At 41.7% G+C, this 25,934-nt stretch overlaps 1 protein-coding gene across 4 annotated transcripts; it reads right to left on the bottom strand.

Annotated features, from left to right (window-relative positions):
* Nucleotides 1-225: 225 nt before the first annotated feature.
* ppp1r9ala (protein phosphatase 1 regulatory subunit 9A-like A) lies at nucleotides 226-22,107 on the bottom strand. Of its 4 annotated transcripts, XM_083996818.1 has the most exons (20): nucleotides 21,927-22,107; nucleotides 19,334-21,432; nucleotides 11,260-11,392; nucleotides 9,786-9,906; nucleotides 9,242-9,346; nucleotides 8,701-8,833; nucleotides 7,740-7,892; nucleotides 7,540-7,593; nucleotides 7,047-7,276; nucleotides 6,477-6,573; nucleotides 6,246-6,381; nucleotides 5,909-6,060; nucleotides 5,236-5,560; nucleotides 5,092-5,149; nucleotides 4,927-4,998; nucleotides 4,518-4,725; nucleotides 3,907-3,951; nucleotides 2,848-2,964; nucleotides 1,790-1,978; nucleotides 226-1,521 (listed from the first exon to the last, which is right to left on the bottom strand). In XM_083996818.1, exons 2-20 carry the CDS (start codon nucleotides 21,272-21,274, stop codon nucleotides 1,363-1,365), a joined length of 4,428 nt encoding a protein of 1,475 aa, XP_083852944.1. In that variant the 5' UTR covers nucleotides 21,275-21,432; nucleotides 21,927-22,107; the 3' UTR covers nucleotides 226-1,362. The 4 variants fall into 4 exon arrangements, with proteins under 4 accessions (XP_083852944.1, XP_083852945.1, XP_083852946.1 ...); XM_083996819.1 differs by lacking the exon at nucleotides 3,907-3,951; XM_083996820.1 differs by lacking the exon at nucleotides 2,848-2,964.
* Between the last annotated feature and the right edge of the window lie 3,827 nt (nucleotides 22,108-25,934).

Below are 25,934 nucleotides of genomic sequence, written 5' to 3' on the forward strand. Positions count from 1 at the left end.
AGCTGACAGCAGCCTGGTCTGATCCAGTGTAGATTACATTGAGCAACCTGAGAACAGCCACCTGTGCAATGTAAACAATGTATTACAGGGTAATCCTGCAACAAACACACCCTGTGGTTACCTGTTACTCCCCGTAAAACCAAAACAACTCACGTCATGAAGAAGCTGCCAGGACGCCAAGAAAAACACATGACGTGAAGTGAAAATTAGTTTATTGATGCTTTATGTACCAAGAAACGTTTCTCTGATTCAGAAGTAGGTGGAAAATATAATTTTCTTGCAGTTCATCATGTTGTATCCTACAGAACATGGAGTCATGCTTAAGAAGAGAGGAAGCACTTCAGCTCGGCTGCCAACACTCGTCGTTCAGCCTCACATTCATACAAGACGCTGTGGTCCCGACTCACACAAGTCCTTGTCATAGGCTCCTCTTAAACCATCCGATGGAGCAGAGGTGTGTGTGTGTTTGTGTGTGTGTGTGTGTAGCAGACCTGCAGCCTGTGTGTATTTACATGGAGCATCCTGGTACCAGCAACACACAGTCAGAGTCAGGAGCAGCAGAAGCAGCATTCACCTTTGTCCCTACTTGATTTTTTGTTGCTTTCCATTCAACAACAACAAAAAGACGACTGCCTGGCTATTCTACTTAGTAGAAAATTTTGATAGTATAAAATGAACAAACGTTTTAAGTAAAAAAAAAAAAAAAAAGATATGCAGTTAATAGGCACATGTATAAAACTTATTTATACATTTAAAACCTTGTCGCCCACTGAAGCTTAAAAGACAAATATAGTGCTTTTATCTGAACTGTACAATAATCATTCCTGCAAAATAGTTGTACATGGAAACAGGCAAGTTATACTAGTAAAAATATAAAATGCTGAAAAAGCACTATACATTTGACTTAGGTAAATATGTGCATGGTCTGCAACAACTAACCAGCTACAAATCATTTGATATCAGACTTCTTTTTTTTTTTTATATTTATATAATTATAGCTTCTTGCTTTTTAGTGGTAGAAAATGTTAGGAAACCTTTTTGGTCACATACCCAGCTTGTGGTTGGTTTGTTTGACATTCCTCATCATTCAGTTAAAAAGGTTTAAGCTGAAGTTTGTTAACATGTTTGGGAGAAATTAGTGAGGAACAAAAAAAAGAAAAAGAAATGGGATGTACAGTTTGAAAATAGATCATGATTGGCACCTCAGTCAGCATCGATTCCCTCGAGGTCACATTCAGTGGTTGTTGGCGTTAACACCATGTGACATGAAGAGCGTTGCACTGTCAGTATAAAAAAGGTTTCAGAGTTCTGTGATGATGATGAACTTTATGCTACATAGTTTCAGCGTACAGAGCTGCGACCTCAGCACACCGAGTCGCTGTTGAGTGGCAGCTTCCCACTGCGTCGGACCTCCTTCTCCTTCTTCTCTCTCTGCTTCTCCAGTTTCTCCTGGGCCTTGCGCATGTCCTTCAGCTTTTTCTTGATCGTTGAACGGTCGCTCTGACTCGACACACCAAGTGCCTGAAGGAAGTGCACACATTTAGGAAAAGTAGGTAAGTAGGAGGTAAAGTAAGGCTGAGGCTAATGTTTTTCATGACTTATTTTTCTGTATTTTCAGTTTTCTTGTCAGTGGGGAATATTCACATAGGTTATAGGTTGGAGCAAATACAGTTGATCAAAAGTGTGAAGCATTAAATAACAATGACTATGATGATAACTATGATATGTCTGCTTCTGGCCATTAGGGGGCAGTCACAGTCCAACAACGCCTGACTACATTACAACTTACCTTCAGTTTGTCACTATCCAGGTGCAAGAGCTGCTGGCCGTCGACTCCTTTAGCCGTGAATTCAGGTGTGTATTGGTCCATGTTCATGCCCATCAACCAGTGACACACCTGTTGATTGGTCCATTCAGAGACAGGGCGGTTCTGCCACTGATACTCTTTCCCTGTGGCCACTGGCTCATCGTCCAACGTCTACACAGGACAGAGATAATACAAACACACAACACAACAGTATAAAAGTGAGTACACCGTTGCTTTAGGGAGAGGATTTTGTTAAAAGTATGTTCAAGACTCTGAAACCCACCTTGTGGTTTTTATTGTGTGTTGTATGTTGTACAGTAAAAGACAAAGAGCACTACTGCTGTCTAGTGCATGAAAAATACATCATAAAGACTACAAAGGCAAAATAAATATGGTGGTTACCTATAACCAATAACTAACATGTTACAACACATGTTTTCCAGTTCAGTCAAAAAAATGGAAGCTGGAAGGCAAAAATAAAACATAGTGTATCTCTCTAACAAAACAAAAAAGATGTATAGAGCTGATGAGCAAACCTGCGTGCAGTGCACAAATTCACCAAGCTAGTGCTGAGAAAACAAACGTGCAATAACAGCAAAAACATCAACATTCCCAAATATATGTCAATCTATGTCTTCAAATGTTTCACTGAGAGACTGAAAAGAAATGACTTAATATAGAAAGTAAATCAATAAATGAACAAAAACACCACTGAGCAGGCAGCAGAGCAGTCGACATTGTTCTGTGGTCTGTCAAAGCTTGTAAAGAACATGAAGCGCTGGTTGACAGCTCTAACAGAGGCAAAAGTACAAACTATTAACATCACAGCTGACTTAAGAGAAGCTAAGCCACAAGACTTGTGAGACAAAACAAAACAGCTCTAACACATGCAGCTCTCTTCTAGTCGCTCTCCATTCACGGTTTAATCTCAGCTATGAAAGGGGGGGAGGCTCAAAGAGCATGCTTGAGAATGTCCCCTTTCAGCTGCATCAAGGCGTCCCACACAGCTTTTGTGACTGTGCAACAACGAGAGCACTCACCTCGCTGGAAGAGAAGATTAAAGTGTGTGAGCGCCCAGACAGATTGGGTTCAGCAACTAACCCAGAGATGTCTGAACTGGGACTGGCAGCGTTAGAATCATCTATGACTGAAAAACTCTGGAACAAGTGGAAACAAGGAACGCATTTACTAAAGTCACACAAGACCAAACAACAGTTCTTTGCTAAGAGAGGCAAACAGATATCACACTTCAGCTGTGGGGAGGGGGAGTTGTGTTTCTTAATAGGGACTCACACTATGATAAATGAATTAAACTGATTACAGTGGCAGTAATCCAGGTCACTGATTTAGTGCAATCTGTGACCGTGGATCTTCGACATGTGGAAGGAAGGGAGAAGATCGAGTATCTACTATGAAGGTGAATAAAACTCAAGCCAATCCACCACCAACTGCCCCGTCATCTTCTAAAAACTACTACAACTAACACTACTTCTAATAAAAAGAACACACACATAATACACACTTCAGGTATGGGGTAATGTTTTTAATTTAGTCAAGTAAGTCGATTGTAATAGATTGATTGATTGATTTGGTGAGTGAAATGTTTTAAATGTAACAAGAGTCTTAGAGTTAAATCATGGCTTGTTTTTCCAGACCAATGTGGGTTTAATTTGGAGTAAGATCTACAGGCTGTTGCACCAGCTATGTGCAGTTTAATTTCAACACATTGTGAGAATCAGACTATAAAAACAGAGACTGCACAAAGAAAAAAAAAAGTTAGTTACACCAGAGCAGTTAGAGACACAAACCTCGGTTCAAACATCGATTAGCTGATGCAACAAGGCCTAGAAACCACTTATTTTTGGCTTTGTAAGCTTCCTCTAATACAAGCCACAAGGCTTTCTTAATGTAAATAAAGGGAAAATTAGACCATATCAGTTTCCTGTGACACTACCACATACCCACTACAAAAGCAACAGTGAGTGATTGATTGGATGCAGCGAGGTGAGAAATTATAAATCACAGCTCTGCATTTGTTAGTGATGCTCTAATGTGTCATCTAGGATCAAAAGGTAAAAACAAAAGTGTGTATACTGTACCAAATCTAATGAGCGACTGAATAAAGAAGACCAGGAGAGATTTGTCTGTTTAAAGGAAACACGGTTCAGTGAGATAAACGTCCAGGGCAGCAGAGCACTGACAAAATAGCCATAATGTAAACAGCAAAAGAACCAAAGCCATTCTCTTGGTCATAATTTCTCTTTGGTTCACCTCATGTCTTGAACTCATTAAAGCAGATTCATGGGAACATCGGCCCGACCGCAGCCTGCATGACAGTTCGCCAAGCATTTCAGTAGATGCATTTGATGTGTCACTATTTGCAAACTTATTGAAAAGCCACTGGATCCTTCCCCTGCTCGCTCTGTCTGATGGCGAACATATGGATCCGGTTATTTTAGCCTCTGCATGGCGTTGCTTATTTTTGACGACAGACATCTGTAAACTGCCTCCCGTTATGTGTCAACCAGTTTTACCCTTTCAGTGTAGCCAAAAATACACTGCGATTATGAAGGATAGGCAATAGAGGCATCAAGCTCATTACCCGACTGATGTTACATCTCACTCATAAAGAGCAAAACACTACGTAGTTAACACTTGAACTCTGTGCCGGACACTTACTTTCACACTAAATTAAGAGAAGGTTACGTACCTTATTCTTGCGTTCGTGACTTTGCTCACTGCTGGTCTCAGTCGTAGCGTACGGCAGGCTGCTGCTGGAGGAGGAGGGCTCCCTGTCTCTGTCCCTGTCCCTCTCCTTGTCTCCAAACCAGGTGAAGGGCATACAGGTAGGGATGGAGGTCATTGAGTCTGCGGGAGACAGGTTCCCTCCAGACTCCTCCAGTAACTCTGCCGACCCCCTGCAATTACGGAAAAAAAGATACAGAAGATACAGAAGCACATCTGACATATGTGAAAACGTAATATCAAATCCAACAAGTCTTTTTTTTTTTTTAAGTTGGAAAAATGTCCACAACAAAGCCAAAAAATCTTTCAAATACAAATCACCAAATGTATATATTTATAAATAATAGTTATATCTGATATTAGTAATACTGTACCTGCTGTCCAAAGATGCTCTCATTGCCTCCTTGTCATGTTTTTTCCCTTTGCCACCTGACTTCCGGAGGCCACTGTTTTGATCATTGGTAACATTTGTTCAGTTAGTATCAGTTGGCGAGAACCTCCAGACAAACTACTACATACTTCATTCTGTAGAGACCTACCCAAAGTCTGGAAATCGTCTTTTAGTTTTTCCTCCTGATGAAGACTCATTTAACTCCTCTGGAATGAAACCATAATTATCAGTCTCAGTAGCAACGTAAGGGAAAACCTTGCTATTGCAACCATTAAATGTGAGTGTTGCGTACCTTTGAGCTCTTTGTTCTTGCCTTTGGACTCTCTCTTCTTGACATTGCGCATCAATCCCGAGGGGGACTGCGGTGAGGAACTGTCTCTGAGAGGAGACAGAGAAGGACTTCCGATGCTTTCGACGCTGTCTCCCTGAGACGGTGACAGAGACGGGCTGCTGCAGAGCTCCTGCCTACTCCTGGATACGTCTCTGGCTTCACCTGGATTATCTTTCTGCCCATTCCCAGGATAGCAGACAGACACTGGGAGGGCCAGGCTCTCCTGAATGGACCTCCTCCTTCTGGGAGATTCTTGCTCCTCCTGCTCATCCTCGTCTTCAGTTTCCTGTGGAGACAAAGCTAATTATTTACAAGGACAATGCACGGAAGAAGGGATAAAAGATATTTATATAACAGAAAGCCCTGCTGTTCAATTCTAATTAGCTGAGCTATATATTCACATACTACATTGAACACCAAAATTAGGCTGGAAATGAAAGAACAACATTATATTATTACCATATAAATACATTTAATATATCATATAATTTTGTTTCATTTCAAAGGTACGTTGTTGTTCTGCAACACTAAAAGGCATTCAAGGATGTTCCCTGTTGTAAGTTAGAACAGCTGTGGGTATCAGCTTGTGTATGTAGATTAAGTAATGTAACAGAATCAGCTGCTCTTGGCTGACCTGAGAGTGACTCGAAGCTACAGTGAGGCTCTCCTTGAGTTTAGTCCGAGATGGAGGTTGACGTTTGGCTTTCTGTGCCAGCAAGCCTTTCTCTTTATGAGCACTGGTGTCCAATCGCTCAGTCTCAGGGACTAACTCGATCCAGGTTTGGTCTACAGCAGAGAAAAAAAAGAGAAAACAAATCCCCACCAAGTAGAAAGTTACATTATTACAGCTTCAATCATTCACCTGGCTGGACTCAATGGAGTTAATCATGTGCATTTGTGAATGTTTTACAGATCACACAATAAAAATGTGACGTGTACTTCCAGTGTGAAGTTAATTTAAAACAAATAACCCTTTGTATCCAGCAGTGAGTCATCAGACTGTGTGTTGGTGGCTGGGCCAGGGCTGCTCAGTCTCTCCTCTGCAGCAGAGTCTTGAGTGCTCTGGTGTTGAGCACCGGAGTCTCCTCTGGACTCCAGAACAGCTATCTGTGGATAAACAAACACCAAGGCTCATTTCAGTGTCTCTAGTAAGTCTGCTGTGCACAGTATAAGCACTTTTTCCCCCTTAGCCGGAGTCTTACCCTGTTCTGTAGGCTGTCCAGCTGCTCCTTGTACCACTTGTCTTTTTCATCTAAAGTTTTCTTCAGCTCCTCCTCTTTCTTCACAAAGTCTATCTCTCTGGGGAGGAAACAAGGAAATGTGGTTTCCCATCAGTACTGTAACTTGTAAACATGCTCCATTTAATGTGATAATCACCAAACTATTTCATAGTACACAATCCCACTGGCACATATCCTCCTAACTAAATTACCAGAGTTTAACATCGGTTTAATATACATTTGTGCTTTGAAAGGAACTATAGATGAAAACACATGGTATACTGGTAAAGTGTGAAAACAGGGAGAGCAAAATATATTTTTCATTTATTTCCCCAAATTCCCCATAGACATGAATAATTACACATAAATGAACATATGAAAAAATGTTGCACTAACTTTCCTTTTGCCTACTTCTCAATGCTTCTAAAGCACCAGATGATTTAATACCAGCGCATAATTTATAACCACCATCCCTCTCAATATCACAAATTTGCTAAAACCACTAAATTCAATAGCAACAGGAAAGTGTTGTGTAACTCCGGACAGACTCACTTCTGCTGGTAGTCCTTGAGCAGCTTCTTGGCCTTGTTGTACTTCTTGTCCAGGGTCTCATACTGGGCCTGAGTCTCAGCTAATTGTTCATTCACAGCCTTGCACAGAGCCTGGGCCTCCAGCCAGTAATTCTCCAACTTCAGGATTTTATCATTGCTATCTTCAATCTTTTGCTCCAGTGCAGACTCCCTGGCTTCCCATAATGATTTGTCCTCCTCTGATGCCTTTAGCTGTAAGGAGATGGTTCACATGTTCAGTAACATGTTAAACAGATTTTTTTGCAGGCAGTTATTCAAGGCTGTGGAGCATTGTCCATATTTTTTTAACAGCTAATAGTGTCAAAATTTCATATCTTCTTATCAAGTGTACTACCTGCCAAAAGGCTATTAAAACACATGTATTCAAGCAAAAAACAGTGGGGAAAAATACTCTACACTTCTAACATGTACTGAATATCCTGACAATGAAAAAAATGAGTCAATTTCCATCATACCTTCTCATTTAGTTGATTTATCTCAGATGTGGCAATGCCGTGTTTGAGCTGCAGCTGAAAACAGGAAAAATAAATACATTTGGTCACACCCAGTATGTTATTGAATCTTGTATAACCAAAAAATAAAACTTGTATGAACAAAATACTAAAATTTTGATTTCTACTTGAAATCAAATAAGAAGTCATGGGGCGTTTGATACCTCTTTGAACTTGAAGGCCATCTGAGAGTTGTCCATGTTGGAAGGCAGGAAGAAGGCCTCCGAGTCAGGCAGCTCAAACACCTCGACATTTCGCCCTGGAGAGAAGTTGGAGCCCAGAATCCTCTCGTCATCCTGGTCCTCGTAGTGCTCCTCCTGAAATAGGATACCGCACATGGCATCACCTACTGCAAACATGAACACACCCAACAACAAGCCCAGTGGCACAGTCCACCACCCTCTGGAGGGAACATTTAAGTTACATCATAAGCAAATAACCATGGGCTGGCTTCTGGTGAGCCTCTGCACTAATTTGGCAATACCTGTCTGTACCATGTCTGAGTCACAGACACACACTAACAAGTACAACACACCTGCAGTGCAAACATAGGCATTTTTCTAATAATAGCACCACACTACCAGCAGAAACGGTGTCCACTTCCTCACTAAAGGGTTTCAACTTTTCATATTAGTTTGCTCCAGTGACTCACATATACGTACAGTATATCACTCTGCTCAGTCTCTCTATCATAATGATGAAGGCTTGTGGCTGCTTGGACTTCAGAAAGCAAACATTTCACAACTCTGGTACACAGGCAGCAGTTAAGTGAGCACCTTTTAAAAAGGCAAAAGGTGGCACATGGTGACACATGACTTACTCACATCCTGCTGCTCATTTCCTGATTGTCCCAGGTGGGATTGGACTGGGCACAGCAAAAAGGCTACTGCTGGATAATCGTAAATGGCATTCGATTATCCAGCAGTAGTGGTAATTATCTCTGAAAAGATAGTCCGACTTAATCATCAGGATGTGCCTGATCATCACAAAAAGTTAATTGATTAAAGGTTAATAGTCGTAACCAGCTCTGTAAGTCATGCACAAGGAAATCACAACCATCTCCTCCACCCATCCCATTTAACATGTATGTGTTAGAGCCGAGCAGAAACTGTCCAGTGAACTCACCTCCTCTGTGGAGTGTTCGTAGGGATCGTCCATGTGTTGTTGCTCCTGCTGGTTCTTTTCCTGTTCCAGTGTTTCGCTAATGAGGCGAGCCACCTCACTTTGTGTCCCTGGCTTCTCTCGTCCAATCAGGAACCTTTGTTTTTTTGTTTTTTTTACAGAGTGCAACATGTTAGTGCCCAGTTTAATAGAATACTTTACATGTTACCAGGAAATGCCACACAGCAGCTTCTGTCATGTTTTACTCACACCACTGAATAATGCAAATTTTAGGATGCAGTTTAAGCCCGACCGCGTCACGTGTGTGTACATTTCATTTGCCTATGAAAAAAACATTAACATGCCGCCAAACTTTGGGTTTGTTTAAATTATCTTTCACCTGAAAGACTAAAAACAGACTATTCATTTGTTGCCTCTGGATTATCAGGAAACAAACAGACTCAACTGTTTACCAGTCACTGTGACACAACAGTGTATCGTTTGCGTCAACAGTGAAATCTGTTTTTTTTTTCTAGATCATGGAGGAGATGGAATTTGAGCTGACCTGACGGTGCCTTTTGTGTTCTTCAGGACTGTAGCAGCAAACAGTTGGGTGACACCCACCAGACTGATGCCATCCACCTCCACTATCTGGTCGTTCACCTGTATGCTAGAAAGACAGAAGACAGAGATTAAAATGATATATTCTGAAGCATTTCCAGCTGAGAGTTATGCACCACCATCAGCAACAAAGTATAGCTGAAATAGATCTTCAAGTAGGTGACCCCTAGGTAGGTAGGTGACCCCAAAGGCCCCTAAACATACAGCAGCCTCAATGCAGCTGGGATGCCTGGGAAACAGTAGAGACACCATTGTCTATAGATTCCTAATGAGGTTATAAATAAATGTGATTATTTGTCTTTTGTGGGAGGAGGAATTCATACCACGTAACATTAAAAATCGTTGTGGTGCAGTGTGCAGAGAGAGTGTGTCATGTTTCTGGTTATACACAAAAATGACTAGAGAGTGACTCTTGTAACAAAATGTAAGTGTAGGGTTAAGCAAAAAAAAAAAAAGGGATGGGTGGGGGGGCTTTTACTGTAACTCACCGTCCATCTTTCTCAGCTGCTCCTCGCTCTGTGATAGTTTTCACAAAAATACCAAGCTTTTCCAGACCCTGGTCAGCTCCCACTCCCATTCCTATGATACTGATGCCAAGCCCATTGTCTCCTAAATAAGGGGAAATTGTGGAGATTATAACGGGTTGGTTAAATTTCACACATTTAATACTGTGAGCAACTGCAAAATAACTAGATGAAGATCACCATCTGTGAAAGAACCTTCATGTTAATTCATGGGTTGCAGTGACGTCACGTCGAAGGGACCGCCGCCATATTTGTGTCCGATTTGACAGGTCTCCTCATATGACAGCATGCAAACCGCAGGATGGAAATGACAGTTTCTTGACAAAATGACAGGGTTTCATACATCCTGTCTGGGTTTATATCTCTATAACAACAGACAAACTCTATATTATCCCACTTATTACACAGTTTATGAATTAATTAATTAATTTGAGACGTAATGTTGATCAAAGTCCTTAGTCCGGTCACTTCCCCGCTGTTTGCTCCTCACCCTCCTCTCGGTCGACTCGTGTGTAGTTGTTTTCAACGAGCTTTTGATAATCAATCAGTAGATTGATGAATTATCATGTAAATGTTACGATGTGGACATTTATGGCGCTGGCCCGTCCCCTCTGTCCGCTCTGATCGCAGGTTTGGTTCCAGCAGAGGTGAGGGAGGCAGAGAGCCTCCACTCTCCCTCTAACCAGCTACAAGTCATTTTTCTAACATCACAATTAGTCTGAAGCTGGTAAAAATGAAACACAAGGTAAAAATCCTTGATAGTTCTTCTGCCCTGCTCCGCTGATCAGAGCGGCGTCCCTAGCAACGGCCCGTTTTACTTAGCAACGGTCTGTTATACAGAAATAAAAGACCCTAAATGCAGAATTAATAAGAAAGTAATCAAAATGCAGAATTCAATATATCCATGTTAGGTTAGAAGTTAGGTTAAAAAAAGTGAATCCCCTTTTTGTGAGACTTGTCACAGCCCACGCTGCCACTGATAGATGCCTGCAGTCAACTCCTATTTATTCCGCCTATAAATTTACGTCTTTTGGGATGGAATAAAACTGCAGTCCGGGGTTTTTTTTGGCGACTGCTATCACAGCCAACAGCACAATATAATCCTGGCATCTTTCAAATAACGTCAATTTTCGGTCTCTTGCTGATTTCCTCCTACTACTCCACTTGTTCTGGTAACGTAACATGCTGTGATCTGTGCCCAGATTGCCCTGATTCGGACACAAATATGGCGGCGCAGAAACACAGTGACGTCATGTGAATCTAATGAATACAGACCACATCATTTGATATCACTGACTGACAGTCATATCTTAAATTGTTAAAATACACCAAGTCACTACTGTTTGCCCTTCAGGCACCTTGGTGGAAACACCATAGTTTTTAAGACATTTATTAACACAAATTAATAGGAATTAATTGTCAGCCTAACTAAACTCACCTTTCTCAATCTCCACAGGGAACACATCCATCTTCTCCACTCTCTTCTCCAGCTCATACTCTGCAGATGCTGCCACTGGGTCCACATCATCATTTCGACGATCATAATCCCCATTGGAGAAGGTGCTGAAGACCTGGAACATCAAGGGCATGGCTTCAATACACTGCAACTTTCTATATCCTTAGCAAGAGGTAAAGGCATCAGAATTATGTTCATGGGTGTTTGCAGTAACTGCACAGATACAGTTGTATCTTTTTCACTTTTTTATCTAGGCAAAATTAACAAGGACACATTCCTTGGTTGGCAGAAATTGCATGAACAGGGAGAATTACACTACTCTGTAAATCTCTGCTTACACCACTGTACAAATCAAAAGCTGCTTAAGGACAGCTTAGCCTTTTTGTTGATAATTCTCACCCCTTACAGCCTAATGCTTGAACTTATTAACGAAATAATACCTTATTAATTTAATAACTACATCATATTTTGAAAACGGGGCAAAAATCAAATGTCAGTGATACGAAGCAGAAGATGTATTTCCAAGACACACTCCAGAAGACTTTATGAGTTTTAAGGCTCTGTGAACTTTGCAAGCAGGCCTCACAAAGCACTGGATGTGTCCCAGAGACTGTTTTCTGGTTGGAATTATAAAGTGCACACACGCAATACGGCAGAACATGAGCAGCGTGGAAAGTAGGACACAGCTGGGAAGAACTAAGCAGTGGATGTAGCAAAGATCAATGTTTGGACGAGACAAGTGATGTCTTCGGCCCGGTAAAGTTATAAAAATAAGAATGTTACAAAATAATGAATCCCTTAACCTTCAGTCAACAAGCACTACCAAGTGATTAATTCCAGCCTTAAGGGTTACTGCATAGAGCTGCATTCTGTGCAAGACTGCAAGTCACCTTGAATACCACTGATAGCATCAAGAAGGGATTGTATTCATCTTCCAGCCTTTAGAACACTCCAGGGTGAAGTTAAAGTGAGAACCATAATATTGAGAATAAAATTGATTGTTGGTTTAAAAAAAAGAAAGAAGATTAATTCAGCAGATTCCTTCAGGGTCTAATGTCTGATTATGAGTTGGTGACTTGTAATCTGGGTGGAGTGAATATCAAAAGTTGTAGCCGACTAAATTGATCATGATCAAACTGATAATGTGGTTTCACTGTGCATAAGAGGGGGATGGTAATTTTACTGAATAAACTTGCTGATTAGATGAAATAAAACAGAGGAAAGTGGGGAAAGTAACTAGAGAGGAAGTACATGAGCTGCAGGTAGAATATAGACAAAGAGAGAGAAAGTGTACACGTCTTTATATTGAACTTTTGCTGAGCTTCATTTTCTTTTCTTTTTTCTTTAAACAGAAATACATACATAAGACTGCTTTAAGTGCTCACAGTGGCAAAAAAATAGAGCATGAACTCTTTGTCAACTACAACTTAGTGCCTGAAGGAGTGTTTTCACTCTGAGCACATTTTGTTAGTAAAAATTCTTTTTAAATGTTTTTCTGGGAACAGAAGTTTAGGGTTCGATTTCATTTATTTCAAAGACATTATTTTCTGTGGATGAAGTCATCTAGATAACTTGGAGAGTGAGCTTGTACAAAGCATTTCTTTCAAGAGCAGGAACCAGGATTTGATGCGAACAAACCAGGCTCAACAAAGTCATATGTGAGGGTTGAGACAGTCTGCACAATAGAATGACTTGACTAATCATGGCATTTGGTATGAGGATGTATGATGTCATCAAATAGACATTTTCACTTCAGGCAACAGACTCTGAGGTCTAGTTCCTGTAGCATGTCAAGACAGGAGGAGTCAACCACAAGGTAATCTCCCTATCCCCCTCTCTTTCTGTCTCCTCACTACCTTTGGATGAAGTCCAAAACAGTGTAATGGCAGGTTTCCACTACAGACTCACTATGCTGGCTAAAGTAAACTCTTTCAATTTATTTTGTGAATTATGTAGTCTTGTTTCACAACATCATACCAACAGTCATAATGTTATCCCTATGTGCAAATTGTATCAAATCAGCACATGGACAACAGTGTACTGATCTGATACCCCTGCAGGTATCCTCCTTCTGTGCCTCTCAAACCAAATGAAAGATAGAAACTGGCCGATTGTTCACACTGCTGAGGAACTGTAGTATAGGCATGAAAGCTATTCATGATGGAGCCTCACATCTCCATCAACCCAAGTGAATCCACCGTCAGGATCCTCCTCCTTCTTTCTGATGCTGGCATATGTTTATACTCTATGACTCATATTGTACTTTTCCTCCAATGGTTAATGGATTTTAACTCCATCACAGAGGTGATTAAAAATTCCAAATATCCAACACGCTAGGTTTTTGTCTTGCTTTCATCTTAAAACCAATTTTGCATGTCTCTCAACAACAAGCTTGAAAGCACTTCTAAAAATAGGACTGACAAAGCTTATCAACTTCTAATTTAGACAGTTAAAATGGATTCACAGAACTAGAGCAGGCAGAAAATTCATTAAGGATGAAAGATGCCTCTTAGTTTAGACTTTGGAGACTTTAGTAATTAAGGGATGAAAATGTAGGTTAATGGAATATAGGGAGCACCACTGCATCGCATCCTGAGCCCCGGCATTAGCTGAGCAGTAGAAGTGCAGCAGCAGCTCCCCCTCATCCCAAATGTCTGACTCCTCTGTTGCCATGGACTCCCGGGTCTATTTCAAACAATGTTTGGTTGCTGAAACCTAATCACTCAACCACTGTCTTCTTCACGAGAAAGACAGACATCCATCTTTTTATTAACCTTTCCCTCACAAAAAAAGCCTAATTCTTACCGTCTCCAGTTATCAGACTAAACACACATTTTCTTTAAAGGTCATAGCTACAACTTTTTCAGTAAATGTATGGTGCAGCAATTGGCTGAAACCAAAACACACAAACAACTGTTGATCAGGCCGACTCTAACAATTCTTTAGACGTACAATTATTATTAAGACCAAAGGGAAATATTATCTTTAATACAGAACAAGGCATTTAGTGTGTTTTTATGCCAATGTCTTCCTTTAAATTATTGTTTTGGTCTGTGGGGTTGTGTTGTGGATCAGACTGTTATGGCATATTTAAATTTTTGATCCAAAGCACTAGCCTTCAGCAGTATGTGTGGTCTTTTCATCCATCTTCCACAACTGCACTAGTCTGCCTTCTCCTATGTGTGCTGCTCGGCTCGCACACACACAGATGCACACATGCCCACACACCCACACCCAAACTGAAACCCTTTCCATCTTTCCCACATTCCCCTCCCCACAACAGAATACCAATGTGGGAAATGAGTCAGCAGCTGTGAGGAAAAGCAAACCAGAGAAATCTCTTGCCAGTGCAAAATGAGGGCTGACCACTGAATTGGGGGGCTCTTCATGTAAGCAGGCCTACAAAAAGACAACAAATCAAAACATGCTGTGAGAGTGAGTTGGGGCAGGGGTGTTGGCCTGGCGCACATCATAGAGTAATTAGGAAAGAAGGCATGGGGCCCGGTTTTTAGATCCTGTGTAAACACACCAGGAAAAAGAATAAAATATACACCTAGTACTTCCTGTAAGCATGCCCTCTGACTTATTAACACTTTGTAGAGTGATCATTGATTGACTCAAACTGAAACAACTATGTTTATGTTTAGCTTAGTTTAGATCTTCAAAGTGTTTATGTGCGACTGACAGCAGGAGGAGGTGGGACCTGAGAGCAGCAGAGCGCGATAATGGAATCAGATATCCAAAAGGAGCAAATATAAACAGGTTGAACAGGTTTGTTTATAAATCGCTCACAAAAGCTACGTTTGTCCTGCAAGAGCTGCTGAAAAGTTTGACACACAATTACTGTCAACTTTCAATGAAAAACACACAGCACTCGCAAATGTGTCTGTCTGTAATCACATAATGAACCTTTTTAAAGGCAATCACAATCAGCCCAAGACTCATCCCAAGCCAAGCTGTTTAATGAACAGCATTGAGCGGACAGCATTAGTATTCAGACCCATCTAGTCACCCGCCAGCCCAGGTGGCTGGAGGGAACTGGGATCCCGACAAGGGGAGGCCCTCTCTGCTGGTTGGATGAGGGTGGAGTCTTGCCAGACACATTCCTCTGGCGAGCAGAAGACACATTTCAGATAGGAAGTGGAAAGCATAACACTATGGGATGGGCTGGCCAAATAGGCCTCAGTCCAAACATGGAGTATGCCCATTTCACTTTTCGCTAATCACATAAAACACAGATTAAATATCCAGTTGCCAAACTAATACCTTTATTTATTTGTGGTAGCCTGCCACAAAATCAACACTCGCTCCCACATATTATTCACATATTTATTTTCTATTGTCTGGTCTCTTTCAAATGTAGTCCACCGTCTACAGTGGACAGCATGTTGATTGACCTTGTCCCTCCATTTTCACATCGTCTATGAACCCACAGTCATACACAGACTGGGCATCAAGAACACCTGGAAAAATCCCACCACATCAATGACTGGTGAATATGAAGAAACAAAACTGTCACTCTTTGTCTCTTCACTGCCCCCCCACCCCTCCCTCTCCTCTCACAGTCAGCTGCCTCCAGAAATAGAATCCAATTCTGTGGGAAACACTGAACTTTCTGAATTTCTCAACACCACAACACCACAACACCACTAGGAAGTAGGAACACATGACATGACATGCTTATTTGGTTCCCATTCATGTGTACGACACTGCCTCTCTGACACCTGGTGAAAAGTCTACAGATACTGGACAAAGACCACGAGTGTTACTGCAGGCTATCACCAAAGTGATAAGAGTGTGCATGCTTGGATAGTGACCTAAGGACTTGTGTGGACAGTACACTATCCATAATGCAAAGAAAGAAAGAAATGTTGGATTCTGTCACTTACAATGACTTGTAAAATCTTCACCACACCCTGTGTACAAGAAGGGACAAAGTGTTGTTCACTTGACCAGTAACTGCCAGTGTTACTTCCTGTGGCTCAGTGGGGGTGGGGCAAAGCAACAGGTGCAGGTCATGCTTTCACACATTGTTTTCAGTTTGGTTACCTGTCTGACTGAACGTTCGTACATGACACGCAAAACAAAGAAAAGATCCCAGATAACTACCCTGAGACTTTAAGATAACACACAACACACCTCCAGCTGAGATCATTATTCACTCAATAACTCTGCCATTTGCTTTACTTCAGAGTGCATTTGAATTGCAACAGATCTGTATACTGTTAACCATAAATGATCTAAGGTTGAACATTTTCTCATGCCTCGAGTCACAAATCAAATGTTACAGGCCCAGTTTTTATTTGCCGTTACAGAGGAAACCACCTCCATTGTAAAGGATGAAATATATTATGTAAAGCGGTGGTGAAATATTCATACTGTTCATACAGCCAGAGAGTGTAACAACTAACCAATGCAGCAGCAATGGGAATGCAGCATTTCAATATCCTACTAAAGTGTGACTCTCTTATGCAGAGGAATATTTTCTCAAAACACAAGGTATAGAACAATCAATGTTTTTTCTCCCCATTAATCTATGCAGTTACATTTTACTCCCAACAGTGCATACATCATGCTACAATAAGTATTCAACAGCAGTCAATCAGCAAATATTGTCCCAGATCTGGCTTGAGACAAATTCTTAACTTTTAGAAATTATTAAATCAGTGAGCAGCAGTGTGCTTCAGTCCTGACGGCCTAAGAAGCCCTCCTTCATCCAAGTTTCTCTTTCAACCATGATAAGGGTGATGTGTGCTGAAGCTGGACATCTCATCTCCTTCATAAAAAGGACCTTTCTTCCACACAGGACAGCTCCTCTGTTCTGAAGACTCAGGTTACGTAGGGGACTGGGGACCTAATCCCGCAGTGAGCCAGAAACACAAAGCACTTCCTCTCTCGTCTAGTTAGCCATGACTCAAGTGCGCTCGATCACAATGCCAGCTCAGACTGGCAGACTGAAGAATCCTCCGGTGCTAGCGGGAGGCTTTTATCAGCCAGGCCACAGGTAGAAATGTGGGGCTGAGGGACATTTGTGTGGCTTAATTGGCTAATACACAATTCAGCGTAACTTTGACCACATGGCCTAATCATAGCACATCATATAACAGCGAACTGAAAAGAATGAGTGTGCATTTTGGACTTGTTTTTCGCTCCCTTTTCACATCTATCACCATTTCTCTGCGGAGGATCATAAAGCACAGAGATAAGGACCTAAAACTGTGTCTAAATTCTTTTTAACATTGTACATACTTAGAAAAAAAAAAAAAAAATGTTACAAATTTACTCAATACTACATACGGTACTTTTAGTTCAGACAATTCACTATTGATTTGAATTTTACGTACCGTAGATTACATTCATCACCTCTCCAAAAAAAATAAATACTGTAAATAAAATACTGACCAGGCCAGCTGGTTATAAAAGGTAAGATAAGGGTTTTGTGACATTTGGACGTCAATCAGATTAACACATAAAAACCTGACCCATGGGGCATCTATGATCAAAACACTAGGTCAGTCAATCACTAAGGCTCCCAGCGATCAATTGTGAGGACGTACACCAACACATGCATAAATATCAACACCTTTGCTTCACTAATTTCTTTGCATGTGCATTATAAAGCATGTGTGAGCTGATACAGAGAGCAGTCTAGCATATTGTTGTGAACTAAACAACTGTGGCTATCTCTGTCACAGCTCCATTTAGGGTGGAGGAAGCACACTGTTGTTTGTGGCCCCTCCACTACAGGTCAGCTTCTGGTCCCCTCTCCCAGGACCCCCTGCCAGGATGACTGGGATGGGGAGGGGGATCCACACCCTGAGATAACAGCACATTTTAATGCCTGGATAAACACTGAGCTGTTCACAAGCATTGTGGAATGCACTGGAGTGATTTGTTTTCCCCTGCTATGTTGATTAGATATGGTGATTGTGGAGTACATGGTGGAAGATACTACCGGCACTTCCAACACACCCCATAAATACCCACTGGCAATGTTTACTGCGTAGGATGTGTGGCAATACCAAAAGAGATACAGCAGCTGTAAAATCTGCAGTGTAACGCCATCTTCCACAGACTTAACTGTTGCATATTTCTTCAAACTCAGCCAATTATTCTGGGAAGGTAAAATTAATCATCATATTGGTATATTGCTGGTTATGATAAATCAAAACTATTGTAATATTTTGTTTCACTTACCTCTACAAACACAATATCTATTCTGTGTAAAGACATACTAAACCACTCAATGACCAGCATGAGGAAATTCAGAGAAAAGGAAAAATACAGAATGTGCCTCTCTGTTTTTCATTTAAGATTTATACTCTTCATAAATTAATGGATAATAAAAGTCAGGAACTCCTACGGTGTTAATGAGATAACTTCTCCACGGTCTGCATAAGAAATCATATGGATGGATAAAACCCCTGAATTCCTCATACCCACGTTATAGACATAAAGAAAAAGTCCCCCATTGGTGCAAGACATGATTCATGAACAGAGAGGAACCACTCTGAACAAGTAAAAATACCAATGCAGTGCAATGACTCAAGGGTGACCACGATTTCTTACTTCTAACTCTACAGTCTTATGTTTCACATGTCTCCGTCTCCCTCCTGCCCTCGTTCAGCTGTGGCCCCAGCCGCCCCGCTCTCACATGCCTTTATGCCAAGTCAACAATATTTCCAAAAATATCCCAAATGACTCTGCTACCTACATCCCCCCAAAAAATCTTCTCCAATCTCTGCTGATCTTCTGCAACACTGAGTAAATAAGGTTGTCTACCCACCTCCTTGGTCACAAAGATTAAATAAACCACAGATTAGATTTTCTTAACCGTTTCAGAGCTTGTCAGATGATACAGTGCAAACTGTGCACTGGTTACAGCCCACACTAATTTGTCTCATGTCTGCGAGGAAACACCTAGCTCACACACACATACACACACACACCACTGCTGAGTCAATGACACAGGGATTGAAATGACAGGCCTGTAACGTGTGTTTTTAAGGTGAGCACCAGTAGTTGAGATGTAAACAACGCAACACATAATACTCACCAGAATTGGATCCGTAGAGAACTGGATTTTCCTCCTTGGGGGAGGCGTCTCCTCATCCGACAGACCATCGACTTCATAACACTCATCATAATCCCCATACATTTGATCCTCCTCCTCCTCCTCCTCCTCCTCCTCTTCTTCTTCTTCTTCCTCCTCTTCCCTAAGGACCTGGTCTACATCCCTGTCATCCACAAAGGCTGCGTTTTCAATACCATACACCACAGGGGAGGCTCGATCCAGGATGTTGTGACCTAACTGTTCCTCCACTTCGGCCTCCTCCTCTAATACCTCTTCATCTTCCTCATGATTCTCATCACCATCTTGACTCGCAACTAAACTGTCCTGACGTTTCTGCTCTTTCAACTTAAACTGCTCTGTGTCATCGAGGATCCTACCTTCGCCTGCTGTCTCTACTAACTTTTGTGTCTCTTTTGTTGCACCGTCTGTAACTTTGAGCGGAGAAGTGTTACAGTTTTGCTTCTCTTCTGGAACAGTTCTTTTCAGGTCTGTTGCTGGGTCTTTTGACCTTTGCACCTTCTCCTCCTTAAACACATCATCAGCGACACTTTCATCTTCGTTCTCCTCACTCTCCGAAGATTCATTCTGAACAACTACCAGTTCTGCCCGGACCATGCTCACCCCTCTGGGGTCCACTGATGAGGTCTGGCTGGGTGGCTTATCCCTGGTAGGACTGTGAACCACATTGTTGTCATTACTCTTGGCTTTTTCAGGGTATTTGGCCCTGTTGGTGTTCTGAGAGGTGCCAGCTGATGGAAAAGGCTGCTTTACGTCCCTTGGGGGGGGACTATGTGGCTTGCCCTCATCCCCGCCAACAGATGTCCTGCTAAATCCATCACCAGATGACGAGGAACGCTTGTAGTCATGGCTAATTGGGCTTGTTTGCTCTGGTGAAATGGGTTTGTGAGTGGCATCAGCTGGAGAAACAGACTTGCAAGCTGCATTAGTAACCGGGGTTGTTGGTTTGAGTCCCACATTAGACCCAGAGGATGGCGATTTGTTGATTAAACAAGCTGCCTGGGATGCATTTTTATGAGTGGTGTTTGTAAAAGGCGAAGAGTTAGTGGCTTCTTTGACAGGAGAAGTAGGTTTGTGTACGACGTCCCTTGTTGGAGAGGTAGGCAATAGGTGGTCAGTGGCACTGTGATGTTTAGCAGACATCACATCCCCCTTTGCAGCAGCCGTGTTGTTGTCTTCTGAGTCATTGTCAGCCATGTAATTCTCCAACCTCCTAGAAATGGGTCCTGCATTCAGTGAAACTCTAGACGCATGCTTTTTCTCACCGTCAGGCTTCTCGTCTGTTCTACATTTAGCTGTAGGAGTTTGCTCTGAATTAATAGTGGTTTCAGAGGATCCAGATACCCTCCTTGTGCTTTTCCCCTCGTCAGAAGAACTTCCTAGAGACAAACGGTTCACTACTCGGTTTGGAGACTGCTTTTCAGCTGCAGGCTGCTCTTTGATGCCCCGTTCAAAGAGCTTTCTGGTCACAGAAAACTTCTCAGCCAAAGCCACTTTGTCAATCTCAACATCTTCTCCCTTGGGTGTTTTATCTAAAGTGAGTGAGTCGGGGCTGGTGGCCGTGTTCGAGTTAGCTCTGTGTGTGTTGACTGGGAACTGCGGCTTTGGTGGGGACACCTGGGGCGCTTCAGCCTTTACAGTCAATTTTGGTTCTTGGCACTCCTGCTGTTGACCATCCATTTGAAGGAATATGTTCTTGATCTTGTTGACCCTTGTCCCAAAAGGCCTACCCCTCGAGTCTTCCCGGGTGTCACTGGAGCCATTTGTGTATGATCTGGCAGCACCTTCGGATTTCGGCCCATCAAAGGAGCATTTAATGGCGTGGAAGTCAGACTTGTATGCGTTTCTGTGAGGCGACGCGCTCCTCAGGTTCCTCTCGCCTCCTTTGCCCTCCGCTTTGATCATTTTTCTTGATTATGAGTGCAGCCCGATTAGAGAAGAAGAAGTCGGTTTCGGTGAGAGACAGAAACTTTTATCCCTCCACTTTACGCAAGCGGTGCCATGGTCCGACGGAGCTTCTGTGGAGCGCTGTTGTCTCAACTAAGCAGCCACAGCCAAATCGCCTACACAGAGAAAGCACACAGCAAAGAACTATTAACTCTTAGCGGACATCATTATCTTATTCCCCCTGAAGACAGTCATTTGAAACCGGTTTATAATTGAATCCCTCTCTCAAAATTCAAATAAAAACGTCAGTTATGCTGAGTCAACGTTAACTGTAAAAGTTGGAAGGTTAGCGCGTGCAGCCGTTTGTATGCATTTCGATGCTTATCTGACTTCTGGCCTTTAGCTGGGAGAAAACTATTAACACGGAAAGTTAACTTTAACTTGCTATGAACTTGCTGCACTGAGTTAGACCGGGTGAATAGTGTGTTGTTGACGCTACAGCCCAGACTAAACAGACCAGACAAAGTTGAACTCTGCGAGCCAACAGCCCGAACGTTGGAGCCTCCGTCCGAATTCATTGTGGCATTTCAGTTACGAGCCGTTGGGAATGTGAACAGTAGTCCAACACGCAACACCGGGGCAAAGGTAAACAACTTTGTAAACAACTCACCTCGTACTTGCTTCATCGTGTGTAGGCGCCGAAAGCTCGCCCCCCTCGCCCACAACAACGTCCCGGTTTTTACAGTACAGTCCCTTCTTCTAGCTCACCGCCATCATTCCCCCCGCTCCAGCAGCAGCGCTTTCCTGCCTCCTCCTTCTACTTCCAGACCTGTCGCGGGGCTGCGCGCGCACTCAAAGTCAGTATTCGGTGCGGCGCGCTCCCGACTGACGCGAACACAGAGAGTCGGGAGCGCGCGCACATTCCAGGAGTGTAACCCACCACTCCATTCCCTCCTCCCCTTTCTTTCTCCACTGCACATTGCTGCTGCTGAGACACAAGGAGCTGTAGTAGGACAAAGGCGTGGGAAAAGAGCGAGCTCACTGTACATTAGAGCTCACCTAGACCTCTGCACAGGCAAAAGTCCACCACACCTAGGCTACACAAACAACCCAGCAGTCTTCTACTACTCCAATGCTGTAGGCCTACAACCCACTGCTGTAAAGTGTTTCCAGTTGACATGGAAAAAGGGGGTTTACCTTACCACATTTCCATAAGCCTTTGCAATGTTTTCACTGAGCTGATGTATCTTAGCACTAAAAGCATGCTACACTGATTTTATACATGTTCAGTTTGCTTGTCAGGGAAAGTAGGCCTACTGCTCAGCCTGTAAAAAATTAAGAGGTTGTATAATGTTTTGGCTCTGAATGGAGACGTGTTGATGTCTATTTGGCTTTGACTTGGGACTGAAAGTGTACGGTTTGAAAGACATTGACAGTGAGGGGGCAAAAGGGCTCTAATAAAAGTTGCTATTTGGATTGCATTAGCTTTAAACTTTATATGTTGGCATTGCTTTGATTTTAACCATGCTTGTTCAAAATCTCCCAATTTCATGGAAGTCCAATACTAAATTGCTGGGTTCCCATTTATATTTTGCTTAAACAAGCATTTCCCTTTAAAAGATGTAACAATAGGCAGGAGAATTGCCCCAGGCTCAGTTAGAAAAAGTGGGAAACTGTACCTGGGCCCCAGGAACCAACCTCAGGTTCACTGCAGGCAAAGAGATGGACTGATTAACGATACACTATAAATGAAAAATAATTCTGTGGTCCATGGTCATAGGTCTGCACCCATATGTGTCTCAAATGACCCATAATTCTTAAATACACGCAGTTGCTGGAAAGATGAAACCAGCAACCAAGTTTGTTTTTTAACACATATTCACAAAGACATGTCAGCATTTAACACAATAAAAGTAAAGATCGCAGAAAACATTCAGAGTTCAGACGGTAGATTTTTTTCTTTACATCCAGTCTATTGGAAGGTTATTCCACTTCTATGTATTTAATAAGACAGTTTTCCTATACTGGGAGTTATTCCACAATTGCTTCTGAAATCACAGCAGATGTGTCACATGTGTCCTGGCAGTGACTGCGGCTCAATATTTGCTTCACATAACACAGTGGGTAAAGTTTATCTACTAAGAGACGAGTATGCATGGCCTGAATAAAAATAGGTCAGCATGCAGGAATCCTATATTCTACATACATTTGCTTTTCCTGTGTGTAGTGCATTGTCTTATTTTCAACAAACTACTTAGTTTCTCATGTATTATGCTGATTTAAGCTGTCAAATTAAAAGACGGCAGGACAGTTTTGCTCATATTTAATATTACAGAGCTGAGGTTAAACAAATAGAACTATTAAACAGACTTGTTCACTGAACTGGATGTAGATGTACCTCAGTGCAATTGAACTTCTCTGCTCCAAAGTTTATATTTACTACATTACATTGTGTGCCTGCTGCTGCTTTGATTCAGAAAATAAAGAGATGCTGATTTCATTGAGATCAGCTGCAAAGATACTGAATGAGATTTCCTTGGTGGCTGAAAACCTACATTGCAAAAATACCATCCAATCAAACTGACCTAGGAAACAGAAGCCAGCTCAAGTGAGAGAAGATATACTTTAAATTCCACCTGTGCGGACATCCACTCAACATTTCAACATTTATACAGTATGATTCTTATGCATTGCTTTAAATCCAAGTTTGCATGTTTATTGGGTCATGGTATTAAAGGTTTTGTATTTGGACATGTTTTGGTCTACTGTAAATGTGTGTTGTTATGTGTGATCATTATGTTAATACATTTTAATTATGTAACAATGATTATATGCAACTAAATATGAGCAGCATTATGTAACAAATGCAAAGTGGGTAGTAATAATTGATACATATGAACCAGACTGTAGCAAGTGGCTTAAGCAGATGGTGATCTATTTATCAGGCATTTTTGTAAGTTGCCTAAAGTGTAATCCCATTTCAATTTTTAATTGTACAAAACATGAAATATTGAACCTGCATTTCTTAGTCTTTTGTGTTAGAGGGGACACCCTTTTCTCCTCGATTACCCGTCTCATAAAATTACATTTTAAGGTAATTTCATTGCATTTGTGGGCTACTATACCCTGTCATATCAACATTATAAATTAGTGTTTTAAAACATTCAAACACGTCTCTGGAAAAAGTCCAGTCCTCTGGCATTTCCTCTTGAGTTATCTGACCTCACATTCCATCAGAGATCTGGTTATCTGATATATGAAGTTTTATATGGCTTCTTATAAGCACTCAAATGTGCATAATTTATGGAAGTTCTTGTTTGCTTACCCTTTACATTATGACTTTGTCGTCATTACTCTATTTATTTTTCTCAGTTCTCAGACTGGGAGTCAAACATTTTTTAATAGTGTCTGTCAAGGAGAGCACTGTTTTTTAACAGCATTTATTTTGACTGTGGAATTTAAACTTGGCTCTTAAAAGTAAGACTCATGCCTCACAAAACAAAATGATCTCAAAATGATCATGTGACAAGAGAACAGAAATATACCTGTAAAGAAGTTTGACCATGAGCACATTTAGTGTCTTATAACTGAATAGAGTTCATGTCTTCTTACATGCCAGCATTAACAAAATCTCTCCAACTGCACCTGAAATCCTGCTGTGTGTGCATAATAAGGGTTGCATGTGTCCGGGTGTTTACCACTTCCAGCTCGCTGGATCATCTCCTAGCAACTGTGGGCCTAAAAAGCCATATATACTCAGTAAGTGGGCTTTCTCCCAGGAGTAACATGGCACACTGCAACCAAGCCAGTGGTCCCTATAGCAACACTTTAAACAACATTGAGTGAACAAGACAAACCACATGGAAACGGGAGCAGGTGGAGATATCTGGTCTGCGTGGCCAGTGGAACCTTTGAGACAATGTCTCAGATTCAGTCCAGGCATGTGGCACAACTAATAACACAAAACTCTTCCTGGTTTTTTTTTTCTATCCTTGCAGAAATGTGTGTTATGTTAAAACACTATATGGCTTTTGCTTTTCAGGATGCCTGTCAATTAAATGGTTTTTACACAATACTGGATAATTTGCAAAATTACTTGTTGCTGATTAAATTAATTCTCAAATTTTATAAATGGAGAATCAAATATGTGTGATTTAATAACATCTTCATGAGAACATTAACAAATTAGGACGTTGGGACTGTTTTTGACCTGGTAATGCAAGTGAAGTCGTAACAAAAGAGTAGTAGTAAAGAGCTGCAGTGCATACTGACATGTTGACATCTGCACACATTGTTATGTGTTGGTCTTCTGCGTGTTGGTGGTATGCAGCGTAACAGGAATGTGTGTTTTGTTTTATGCATGCCCCAGCCTGAGCTTAGTCTTGTATCTCCACTATTTACCTTGGCCAGACAAAGATACATGGTTAAGGGTCACTTATTAAATAGGAAAAGCTTGTCAGTGGACCTTCACTTCATATATTTAGTCAAAACTCAATATTTATGTCTCCAACTTTACCCCAGACAAGGTTAAGTTCTTCCTCTTGCTTCCTGAAAAGGTAAATGCATCACCTTCTGGCCTGATGCCTGAAAACTTTTCTTTCCTTGAACACAGTAAATGCTGCCATCTTGTGGCAAATAGAAGCATAGAATCTTAAACATTGTAAAAGTGGGATATGAA

Source organism: Trachurus trachurus, assembly GCF_905171665.1.
Source record: "Trachurus trachurus genome assembly, chromosome: 21".
Classification (NCBI taxonomy): Eukaryota; Metazoa; Chordata; class Actinopteri; order Carangiformes; family Carangidae; genus Trachurus; species Trachurus trachurus.

Bases quoted from the DNA above. Each gene is read 5' to 3' on its own strand.
- ppp1r9ala (XM_083996818.1), bottom strand. From the start codon at position 21,274: ATGATCAAAGCGGAGGGCAAAGGAGGCGAGAGGAACCTGAGGAGCGCG. The intron at 9,907-11,259 runs GTGAGTTTAGTT...CCCCTTATTTAG, and splicing joins CCCTGTGGAGATTGAGAAAG to GAGACAATGGGCTTGGCATC. The intron at 6,061-6,245 runs GTTATTTGTTTT...TCTCTGCTGTAG, and splicing joins CTCACTGCTGGATACAAAGG to ACCAAACCTGGATCGAGTTA.